This window comes from Rana temporaria, chromosome 3 (genome assembly GCF_905171775.1).
Source record: "Rana temporaria chromosome 3, aRanTem1.1, whole genome shotgun sequence".
NCBI classification, from domain to species: domain Eukaryota; kingdom Metazoa; phylum Chordata; class Amphibia; order Anura; family Ranidae; genus Rana; species Rana temporaria.
Window position 1 is genome coordinate 54875504 of NC_053491.1, and position 12491 is coordinate 54887994.

Genomic DNA, 12491 nt, shown 5'->3' on the forward strand with positions numbered 1-12491 from the left:
TCTGAGCCGCCGTCAATTGACGGCAGCCCCTTTGCTCGTTTCCCGAGCGCAGCGGGAACTGCTGTGCTGGCCGTGTCCCTTGGACACAGCCAATCACAGATCGCCGTGAACGGCTAATCGGAGCGGCCGTTTCCTAGGCGATCTGTGCGGCCAATGAGAGATGATCTCATATGTTTACATATGAGATCATCTCTCATTCCCGGCTCTCGCAGACAGCGGTGCTGTCAGGGGAGAGAGGAGACGGATCTGTGTCTCTTGTACATAGGGACACAGATCGGTCACCCCCCTTCCCCCACAGTTAGAACACTAATTAGGGTACACATTTAACCCCTTCCTCACCCCCTAGTGTTAACCCCTTCCCTGCCAGTCACATTTATACAGTAATTAGTGCATATTTATAGCACTGATTGCAGTATAAATATGAATGGCGCCAAAAATGTGTCAAAAGTGTCCGATGTGTCCGCCATAATGTCGCAGTCGCAATAAAAATCGCAGATCGCCGCCATTACTAGTAAAAAAAATAATAAAAAAATAATAATTCTGTCCCTTATTTTGTAGGCGCTCTAACTTTTGCGCAAACCAGTCGCTTATTGCGATTTTTTTTTTTTTTTTTTTTTACTAAAAATATGTAGAATACGTATCGGCCTAGACTGAGGATAAAAAAAAAATTTTAAAAAAAAATTGAGCCATTTATTACAGCAACAAGTAAAACATTTTTATTTTTTTTTCAAAATTGTCGCTCTATTTTTGTTTATAGCGCAAAAAATAAAAACCGCAAAGGTGATCAAATACCACCAAAAGAAAGCTCTATTTGTGGGAAAAAAGGGACGTCAATTTTGTTTGGGAGCCACGTCGCACGACCGCGCAATTGGCGGTTAAAGCGACGCAGTGCCGAATCGCAAAAAGTCCTCTGGGCAGGAAGGGGGTTTAAGTGCCCAGTAAGGAAGTGGTTAAAAACACCTGTAAACGAAACGTAAGTAAACGCGAGTTACCGCGTTTTACAGGCATTTGGCTTTTTTAAATGCCTCTGAACATCCGTCCTGAACAAATTTTTTAGCTTTCCAAATAAATTAGGGCTGGGGAAATTAAAGATTAATTCCTCGATTAATCTTTAATTTTTTTGATCAATCAAAATTCTTGACGTCACTGGACAGCCTGGACAGTGAGACTTACCCTGCTGGATGCAAGCAAACTGCACCCATTGGATTGAGGTACCTTTGCATCTGTGGAGCAGGAGGATGCATCAGGCTCCATCAGGGGAAAGGGGCAAAAATAACCATTGTTTTCCTGTTCTAGGCAGTTTTGTGCAGACAATTCTTTGTGTATCGGCAACATCTGTTCCGTGCGAAAGACTGTTCAGTTCTTCAGGGTATATTGTCAATAAAATGCGATCATGTCTGCTTCCAGAAAATTTAAACAATCTGGTATGTCTGTGTGACTGGCTAAAGTGATGCCTACTTGCCTACTCTAAAGTGACTGACAGTCAATATACTAGATAAGTTTTATAATTAAAGTTAAACTAACTTTCTACGTTTTTCTTAAAGTTTAATAAGAAAAAATTACTTACGTCAGTGCTACAGTTTGAATTTAAAACGTATTTGTGTGAACTGTGAAGTTAAGCCATGGATTGTGGAAACTAACTAGTGTCGGGTGATTGTATATAGTGTATACCACATTTACCACTGACTAATGCAGAGTTGCAATTCAAGGAGATCAGCTAAAAGTAGTTGGATCTGTATGTGCGTTATAATTAATCGAAATTAGTCGATTAATCGATTAAAAAAAAATTGATTAATCGAACACAAAAATTTTAATCAGTAACAGCCCTAAAATAAATTCTTTCTAAACTCAACTGCCTAGAAACTACTATAAACGACCCTGTGTACATGTACTGATGAGATAACAGAGGAGAGTTCAGGGGCAGCTAAAAAAAAAAAAAACATGCCCAACTGCTCCTAAACGTCCGTTTACCAGCAGCAGTGTACATGAAGCCGCATGCTCCCTATGCTCGTGCAACTCTGCAAGGGGCGGGTGTATTACTATTAAGGGACGGATGGCTAAAGAAGAGGCCGAATTTTAAATTGATGGGCAGAGCTGATAAGTTGAAAGTGGTTTGATCAATAAACTACAAGTCTTTGCGGGGCATGTTTAAACAACTGAAGGGCGGGTTTTGCAATGTTGATGGGCGGGTTTGCTCTTCTTTAGCCACCCGCCCCTTACACAATATAATACTAATACACCCGCCCCTTGCAGAGTTGCAGGGGCATCGGGAGGGTGCGGCAGCGTGTGGCACAATGTCGTGTTCATTGCGCAGGTGCCGTGTACACCTGATTCATAGCTGTTCATCTTCGGAGATTTTCGGCGGCTCCATTGTGCTCTGTACTGCACCATACAGGGAGAGCATTATCCGACGGGGTACCCTTCTCGTCAGGACACCAGCTCCTGTGCCATGCAGAGTGATACCAACTACACTCCACTTCATATGCCAGTTAGCGATCTCCAGACTGGTTCCAGCAGGAAGAAAGAAGAGCTCTTTTGGTCAGTGTGATGTATATAAATATATATTAGTATAGGAATGCTTTCATACTGATGCACGGCAGTTCACACACACTGCGTGCTCTGCTCTTAGCCATAGACTTCTATTATATCCTGCTGTTTTACCATCCCCAAACTTTACTCGTGAACAAGCCATAAGGGTTCCGATGTTGAATGCAGGGCTTATTCACAAGTGCAGCAAGCCATGCATGTGATTGCGACACAGTAGTGCGGCAATTAGAGGTTTAGACCAGGTGTGTGGTGGCAACACTGTTCCCAGTGATCTTTGACTTCTCCCACGTTGTTCAGGTAGATCTCCATCTGTTTAAGGTTGCCTACCCCTGCCTTAGATCTTTATGAACTTTCTGCAATCATTAATGATTTTAATATATATTTTATGATATGGATTACAAGCCAGCTCACAATATTTTTTTTTTATACTGCAATGTGTTATTTATGACGTGTGTGTCTGTGTGTGTATATATATATATATATATATATATATATATATATATATAAAAATAATGATAATATAATGCATTTGACCACTTTACCAGCCTTTTGTCACGTGCTTTATTTAAAGTCCCAAACCTTTCCCTTTAAAATACATGTTAGAACAGTTACTGAAACTGCTGCTTTGCATTGCGATGCAGCAAAAGTTATTCCCCCCGTCTTGTTCGGCAGGTATTACTACAAGTGAATGGGGCTGTCGCAACCTTCCCAAAACCACGTGCAATGCACACAAGCGGTGCAGGCCTTTACGGGTTTTTACAGACCGTTAGAAGGTAACACAAAACACCCTATGAAAAGCAAACCACTGCAGATCGCTCCTCATATATAAATAAGCTGTTACTTGGGTGGCACAGTGGATCAGTGGTAATTAAAGCACTGGTGGCTTCAATTTTAATTCTGACAAAGACACTATCTGCATGGAGTTTGACCTACTTTCCAAAAACATTCTGGTAAGTTAATTGGCTCCTGTTGAAATTGGCCCTAGTATGTGTATGCATGTGAGTTTGGGATCTTAGATTGTACACCCATAAGGATAAGGCTGATGTGAAGGAATAGTATGTAAAGCACTGCATAAACTGTTGGCACCATATAAATACTCCCAAAACGTAAATATTGTAAATCATCAAATGTTGATGCCCCAGCCAGCATTCAGCGAATGTTAACCACGTTTATTATACCTTTGTAAAATACGGAGTCTCATGAATTGTCTCCCAGCATGCTGTAAACCTTTGCTCTGTTACTCAAATGAATTGTTGTATTTAAAAGGTGAAAACGTGTATTTAGCTTCTTGCCTGGAGTTAAGGTTTAATAAATCCTGCTGGTCAGACAGTCCTGCTGAGCACCAGGCAGTGCAGTCAGCATGCACAATAATGTGCTGCCTGAAGAGGAACTGGATTAGATCAGAGGAGTGTCTTCCACCTACTCCTTGCTGAGTCTGGCCGTACTCACAGATTTTGCTATGGAGAACTGGCCATCCTAATCCACAGTTTATGTAGCACAAATTTGTGGGTACAAAGCTGGCATGCGCCAATAGGATGCCTTAGTTTGTCTTCTAACCTGTAATTATTCTTATGGATAACACCAATGTCTCTATGGTAGAGTTAAAAACAGGCAGTTCACTTTGCAGGGGAAGTTGCACTTTGCAAAGGCATTATCCCCCAAGCTTAGTGAATGGGTATTCTTCACAAAGTAAAATTTCACCACAATCATGTGCAAGGAAATAAACCACTTGCCTACCGGGCACTTTTACCCCCTTCCTGCTCAGACCAATTTTCAGCGCTGTCATATTACACTGTACCCATATGACATGTTTATCATTTTTGGATTACCTAAATAGAACTTTCTTTTGGTGGTATTTAATCACCACTTGGTTTTTTATTTATTTATAACCTTCTTGTGTTTACATTGTGATCAGCTTTCATTGGACACAGCCGATCACATGGTAAAGGGCCACTGTCATTGGTTCTTTACCCTGATCTGTGATCAGCTGTGTCCTCAGGACGCAGCAAGCCATGGTCCCGGCAATGCAAGCCCGCGCTGTAGCTGTCTTTCAGCTAAAGCGCAGATGGGATCTGGTTAAAAAAAATATATATATATTTTGCTTGCAAATGATTGGATGATGGGAGTCAGCAGAGCTTTACCCCAATCATTAAAGCGGGGGTTCACCCTTAGAGGGCACTTTTCCCCCTTAGATTCCTGTTTGTTTTTACTAGGGGAATCGGCTATTTATTTTAAAATATGTGCAGTACTTACCCGTTTACGAGATGCATCCTCTCCGTCGCTTCCGGGTATGGGCTTCGGGAATGGGCGTTCCTTCTTGATTGACAGGCTTCCGAGAGGCTTCCGACGGTCGCATCCATCGCGTCACGATTTTCCGAAAGAAGCCGAACGTCGGTGCGCAGGCGCAGTATAGAGCCGCACCGACGTTCGGCTTCTTTCGGCTACGAGTGACGCGATGGATGCGACCGTCGGAAGCCTCTAGGAAGGCTGTCAATCAAGAAGGAACGCCCGCTCCCGAAGACCCATACCCGGAAGCGACGGAAGAAGATGCAGCTCGAAAACGGGTAAGTACTGCTCATATTTTAAAACAAATAGCCGATTCCCCTAGACCGAACGAGCAGGAAGCTAAGGGGAGAAAAATTTTTATTTTACAAATGGGTGAACTCCCGCTTTAAGCTTTAGGCCCATTTCACATGGGTTTCAGCTTGTATAAGAGCAGTGTGAACAACAAGCCTTGACAAACCAGACAAAGAGCTCTCAGCAAGCTTTGTCAAAGCTTTTACAGCACCATTCAGCTCCAGTTTGTAAATGAACACAGACCCTAATGGGAGTTCTGGTTGCCACATTAAGCAAGCTGTTAGCAGGCTTTCAACAAGCTTCAAAAAGTGGCAGCAGCTTTCTTAATGTGGCAATCAGCACTCCCATTAGGATATGTGTTCAAAGTTTACAAACCGGAGCTGAATGGTTCTGTAAAGGCTTCAACAAAGCTTGCTGAAAGCTCTGAAAATGCTTTGTCAAATCTTGCTGTTCACACTGAACTTATACAAGCTGAAGCCCATGTCAAACAGGTCTTAGGGAAAACGCTCAAGCATAGTGCAACTTCCCCTGAAAATGTCTATTTGTATTTAGTAAATCAACCCTGATTTATAAATTGTCAGTTTTCTAAAAGGAACTCGACTACCTTTAGAGAGACCGTAAAATCCTAAGAAATGGATGAATGAAACCTACAGAGCAGGAGATCCTGAGTATATATGTGAGCCTCAGAAGAAATCTGTATGCTGGAAACCAACCACCAATAAAACAAATGACCATGTCATATGGAAGAGGAATAACAATGAGCAAGTTACCTTTGTGCAAGGGCAGTTTTTAGTTTATCATTCTCGGTCTTCAGCTCAGAGTCAGGGGGTGTTCCGTGGCAGGCCTTTTCATCATCTGTCCCATTTATACTGGACGCTCGGGTGGACGATGGCGTTTCCCGTCCTGACTCCTAAACAAAGACAGAAAACGTAAGACACCGACAATAGTAAATTCCAGTCTGACAAAAAACTACACATGGATTCACCCAGCAACGGCATTCACCCAGCCACGGCATTCACCCAGCCACGGCATTCACCCAGCCACGGAACTGCTAAAGGCATACCACAGCCACATTTGTTAAATCCCACTTCTTAATCAGCCCTAACAATTATACCAATATCTGGTAATAAGGTATCTAATCCAGGCGTCAGTAACTTTTTCAACATTAAGGGGTCTATGTATCAAAAATTCACTGTGCAAATATCTCAAGCATTTGCATGAATGTTCGCCGTATTGTTTGCAAGACGATTATTTCCTACGATTGTCAGCTTCATCTAGTGGCCATTATGTGGGATTTTTTATTGAGGTATTTCAGGAAGATACTGCATTATGACACTTATGACACTAGATTGTAATACGATTATCTGCTCTGATTGCCAGCTAAAACAAAACAGCAAATATTTGTGATGCACTTGCAAATGCTTAGGACATCCGAACTATAGAATATATATATATATATATATATATATATATATATATATATATATATATATATATATATATATATATATATATATATACACACACACACACACACACACATACATACATACATATACACACACGCGCGTGCAGAACTACTGTCATAGCGACCCACGCGGGCGCTATGGGGCCCGGCAGGGCCAAACTGGCCTACCGGGACATTTCCCGGTGGGCTGCCTGCCCTGTGGTCGCTTTGAGCTACGTGGTGGTTGCAGGAGCTCAATGTGAAAGGTTTGGTCGCCCTGTGACTAAAGTCCCGCCCTCCTCCTAGACCACCTCGAGTGAGGCGGCAAAGATTGACACAGTGAGGCGGCAAAGTTTGGCACAGTGAGGCTACATTGACTGGCACGGTGACGTGGCATTTTTTTGTGGGGGGGGGGGGGTTGAAAGAGGGTGGACCCCATGCAACATTTTGCTATGGGGCCCTGTGATTTCTAGTTACACCCACACACACACACGTACATAGAAACCTGTGTCAATTTATACATTTTAAACAACCAATGTGCCAGTGAACAAATAGGGCACTGTAGACCTTCGATCAGTCTCAATTCCTTTACCCTTACATATACCCACTGAAGTGACTGCCCTCATGTGATACATAGAGATAAAACAAATCCTACATAAAAGTTGTACCTGCAGCCCTGTTTTTTTCTACATCCTCCTAAAACACACAGATCAAAGGCTATTGCTCAGCTCTAGCAGGCAAGGGACCAGATTCTGACATCACAGAGCAGGGTACCATCTTATACCTGAGTGGAGGAAAGAGACCCCCCCCCCCCACTCTTCACAGTCTCATAGGGAAACATGCACAGCTGAGGCTTTCAATCACTTTCTGTGTGCTGGAGGAGGTGCAAGGCCATCTGCTAAGATTCTGTGGTGTCAGCATGACTGGCCAGAAGTGACTCATGCACATAGCAGAGGGAAGAATTGGCAGACAGAAATCAAACTAGGTGCCTTGGATTGAGGCTATTATACACTATAGCAGGGTTCAGCGATCAACCAGTAGATCGCAGCCAGGTGACTGGTAGGTCGTGGTCTGGGCTTGCTGACCCACCATTCCAGCGCATTAAACAGAGTGCAATGCAGAGGGACTACTTGTAAAGTTGGAGCTGTAGTAGGGAGCAAGAACCGAAGAAAGCCGATATGCCCTCTGTAGTGCCGGCTCCTGTCCCATGCAGAGTGATACCAACTGCACTCCACTTCTTATGCCAGCTAGCGGTCTCCAGAGTGGTGCCAGCAGCAGGAAAGAGGAGATCTTCAGGTCACTGTGAAGCAATACACTGGGCATGATAATATAGGACTGCTTTCACACTGACGCACTATTTACCCACACCGTGGGTGCAGTGTACCTGCAGCTTTCCTGCAGGCTTTACTCTTAGCCATTCACTTCTATTATATCCTGCCATTTTACCATCCCCAGATGACATGGGGTGCACCCTTTACTATATCCCTTTCTACCTTAAGTTTACCTTCTTTGTTTCCTTCTCCGTTTCCGTTAAATGGCCGCTAAGCCATTATTTCTGACGTTTTGCACCATATCTAAAGGCTATAGACCCATACTTGGATGTGATAAAATGTTGCCTATGCAACCACACTGGACATGTCTTTGTACTCCATCCCTTAACCACTATTTTCACGGAGCTGGTGACGAACGGTCATGGCAACATTACTGTATCTAATCAATCTCGTCCCCTTTTTCACAGTCTTGACTGGGTTGGAGTGCAAATTAGTTGACGTTTGAATTACAGTTGCACCAATTATCTACACATCTTTCGTTATGTCAAGGAAATGTCATATTTCCTGGAAACTATGCTGTCAAGTCCTACTGTAATGCATCACATTCTGATGTGCATTTTTGGAATTCTGATTGCGTTATATGCAAACCTTTAAATCATGTACTTACTTTTTTTGCAATATCTAATAAAAAATATTGAAAAAATTTGGGATATTCCCTTACCCACATTAACTGACTCTAATCGTGAGTCCCTGGAGAAGCCCATCACGGCTGAAGAGGTCATTTTAGCTATCAAAACTCTTAAATCTCATAAGCAACCAGGTCCTGATGAGCTCTCCGGCACTTACTTCAAGAAATTTGCTGTTATTTTAGCCCCACTTCTCTCCAAATCTTTTAATGCTTTACTCCAACATCACTCCTTTGGTCGAGACACGTTGACCGCTATATTAGCCATGATACCTAAGCCCAACACGGATAACTCCCTCTGGTCCAATTTCAGGCCCATTTCCTTACTCAATCTGGACATCAAGCTCCTGGTCAAAATAATCGCACTACGCCTTAATCGCATCATTGGCGGGTTAGTAAATAAGGACCAGGTGGGTTTTATACCACGATGACAAGCCAGCGATAACATTCGACGGGTTGTCCTACTCCAACATATAGCCAGAACCCGTAAGATTCCAATGCACCTACTGTCCCTAGACATCAGGAAAGCGTTCGATACGGTTTCCTGGCCCTACCTAAATTTTATACTCAATTGTTGGGGTTTTGGTCCACATTTTTTGCAATGGGTGAGTTCCCTATATAACCAGCCGCAGGCTTATGTAAAATATTCTGGGTTCCATTCAGACAGATTCCAGATAGAAAGGGGGACTAGACAGGGATGCCCCCTATCCCCCTTAATCTTTGCTTTAGCGATCGAGCCCCTAGCAGCCCTGATTAGGGCAAGCCCAGATGTCAAAAGATTGGAAATGGCATCTACCTCTCATAAAATCTGCCTGTTTGCAGATGATGCACTCCTGTTCGTAACTTCCCCCCACACAACTCTTCTGAACCTTATCCAGGTCTTGGAGAAATTTGCAAATATAACAGGCTTAGAAGTTAACCAATCCAAGTCCAGGGCTCTCAATGTGTCTCTCCCACACCAAGAACTTGTCCATCTACAAAACTACTTTCCCTTTATCTGGTCCACAACATCATTACCATATTTAGGCATAAAGCTAACCAGTGATCCAGCATCTCTTTACAGAACCAATTACCTACCTCTGCTGTCGCATTTATCCTCTCTACTAGATACCTGGAGACCATTATGTGTTTCTTGGCTGGGACGAGTTGCAGCAGTTAAAATGTCTCTACTTCCCAAGCTTTTGTATCTTTATAGAGTCCTCACGATCGCTGTCCCCTCCCATTTTCATCGAATCATCCAGACCCGGGTCTTTAAATACATATGGGGTCCCATAAAAGCTAGGGTGCCTAGATCCATTCTCCTTCGCAATAAACTTAGCGGAGGCATGGGGCTCCCTAATTTTGCGTGTTACTACCACGCTGATCAGCTGGCCCAAATCACCTTACTTCACGCATCCACTGAAATTCCAATATGGGTCAGCCTGGAAGCAATGGATCTCCCCCCCCCCCCCCGATAGTATCTAACTTATTGTGGTTGCCCCCATCAGCCCTATAATTTATCCGGTCACGCGCCATTCGCTGAAGCTGTGGGATAGTCTACGCGGCCCTTTTAAATTAGTTTCCCCCCATACCCCATTACTTTCCTTTATAGGCCACCCACTTTTCTACCCTGCCTTTACCGAACCTAGTTCCTTTCGGCTTTGGTCTCAGGCTGGGTTACATCGAATCTGCGATTTCGTTACGAATACCACCCTCAAAACGTTTCCAGTTCTCCAAGCTCAGGCTATGTTGCCCCCTAATGAATGCTTCCGCTACCTCCAAATAGCCCATTTTGTCCGTACAGTGATAGGTGCTTGTTCCTCTCTGGACGGTTTATCTTTCTATGAAAGTATCTGCAACTCGGATCCACATGCCCCAGGTATTATTTCACGTATCTACAACCACCTCACTTAGCCTCCGGCTGATCTTCCCCTTTATGCTGTACAGTGGTCCAAAGATCTGCAAATAACGCTGCATGTAGACGACTGGGCAAACATATGGGCCAGCACAAAATCTTCTACACAAAATGTAGTGGCTCTGGAGGCCAACTATAAGGTCCTCATGCGGTGCTACCTTGTCCCCGCAAGGATTTCTAAATTTCTGCCATCCTACCCATCTGTATATTTTCGAGGCTGTGGGGAGAGGGGTACACATGCTCACATCTGGTGGTCCTGCCCTATTGCACAACAATTTTGGACGACAATATTTCAAATTGCTTCCACATTACTTAACGATACTGTTCTTCCTGACCCATCTCTGGCTCTATTAAATTATGTACGAAAAGATTATACAAGGGCCCAAATTGGTCTCCTCCTTCAATTAACCACAGCTGCTAAGCAGACAATAGCCAGAGCCTGGAAGACCCCAAAACTGTAGCAGAAGTGAAAAATAGTGTGACCCAGGCGATGATCCATAGTAAAATTGAAGCAACGATCTTGGATCGAATACCCCAACACGGCAACACCTGGACTCCTTGGGTGGAGAATTTTCTTTTTGACACTAATCTGCTCGAACCGTAATTCTCAGGAAGACATCTTTGTCTGATACTATGACCTTCCGGGGATCCGTGTGGTCCCGCCGACATTTCTTCTCTCTTTCTTCGCTCCTTCTCGCACTTCTTTTCTTCCCCTCTATGTTTCCTTTTACTTTTTCCCCTTTCTGGATTCTCTTTTTTCTTTGATTAAAATGTTTTATTTATAATTTCTACGGCAATGGCGAGGCTTATTGCCTAGACCTATCCTACGGTCTCTTTTCCCCTGACCTGCAGAGTATAAGTCTATGACTTGCACTGTTATTGGATTGGAGCTATTCCCCCTCCCTATTGTACACATTCTCTGTCACTTATTAATATGTTTGCAGTCGTTACCATCACAACACTCCACCATATTTTGTTCCGTGATAATGAACGCTGTCTATGCACTGTCTAGAAGCTTCTGTTCTGATTGTATTTACCTTATCCAAGATGTACCGTGAAATGTCTTTTATAGTTCCAACCAAGACTATTTGTTGCTGTACTCTGTGATTTTCTTTAATATAAAATTTGAACAGAAAAAATATTGGAAAAAATACACATTTGTTTATCTAGTGCAGGATTCCACACAAGACCATGCATCCATCTAGGATTTTAAAGCGGTGGTTCACCCTCCTTCACATCATTAGACCATTACATTCGGCATCGTAGCGCGAGCTACGGTATGCCGGTCTTACATTTTTAATCCCCGTACTCACTGTGCTATCGCCCATTGAAGAATCCGACTCCCGCGGGGAATGGGCGTGCCTATGGAGAGGGAGGATGATTGACGGCCGGCTCTGGCACGTCACGCTCCCCGAAGACAGCCGGAGTAGGTCTCGGTTCTTCACGGCGCCTGCGCACAGGCTATGCGCAGGCGCCGTGAATAGCCAAGCCTATTTCGGCTATTTCCGGAGAAGCGTGACGTGCCAGGGCCGGCCGTCAATCACCTTCTCTCACCATAGGAACGCCCATTCCCCGGAATCTTCAATGAGCCATAGCACAGTGAGTACGGGGATAAAAAATGTAAGACCGGCATACCGTAGCTCGCGCTACGATGCCGAATGTAATGGTCTAATAAAAAAAAACATTTTTTTTTTTTTAACAGGGTGAACCCCCGCTTTAACTTCAAAGTAATGCTCTAAAACAGAAAAGTTCAAGTCCTGAGCTACTAGCCAGGCCTCAAGGGTTACTTGCTACCAGCCTGCCCGCCCCTAATTATGCCCTCATAAATGTCATGAAATTGCACTTAAATGTTTTATGCCGAATTAAGTTATAAACATAAATATTAACAACAACAACAACAACTTTCTGTGCCCACCAATGCAGGCTTCCTGTGCCCACCCATGCAGCCGTGTGCCCACCCATGCAGCCTACCTGTGCAGGGGAAGAGAGGAACAGGAGAGCCACCTAGATGACCAGAACGCAGCGCAGGGAACACAGCTATAACAGCTTTAATTATAATTGCCATGCTCC

The 12491-nt window shown here is 43.8% G+C and overlaps 1 protein-coding gene across 3 annotated transcripts in view; it reads right to left on the reverse strand.

Moving 5' to 3' along the window:
- Positions 1-12491, reverse strand: part of HOMER2 (homer scaffold protein 2) — a 304233-nt gene that overhangs the window by 107810 nt on the left and 183932 nt on the right. For all 3 annotated transcript variants that reach the window (XM_040342588.1, XM_040342589.1, XM_040342590.1), the window contains one exon: positions 5895-6034. In XM_040342588.1, coding sequence (XP_040198522.1) covers positions 5895-6034 — 140 coding nt within the window. The remainder of the gene's footprint in view (positions 1-5894; positions 6035-12491) is intronic.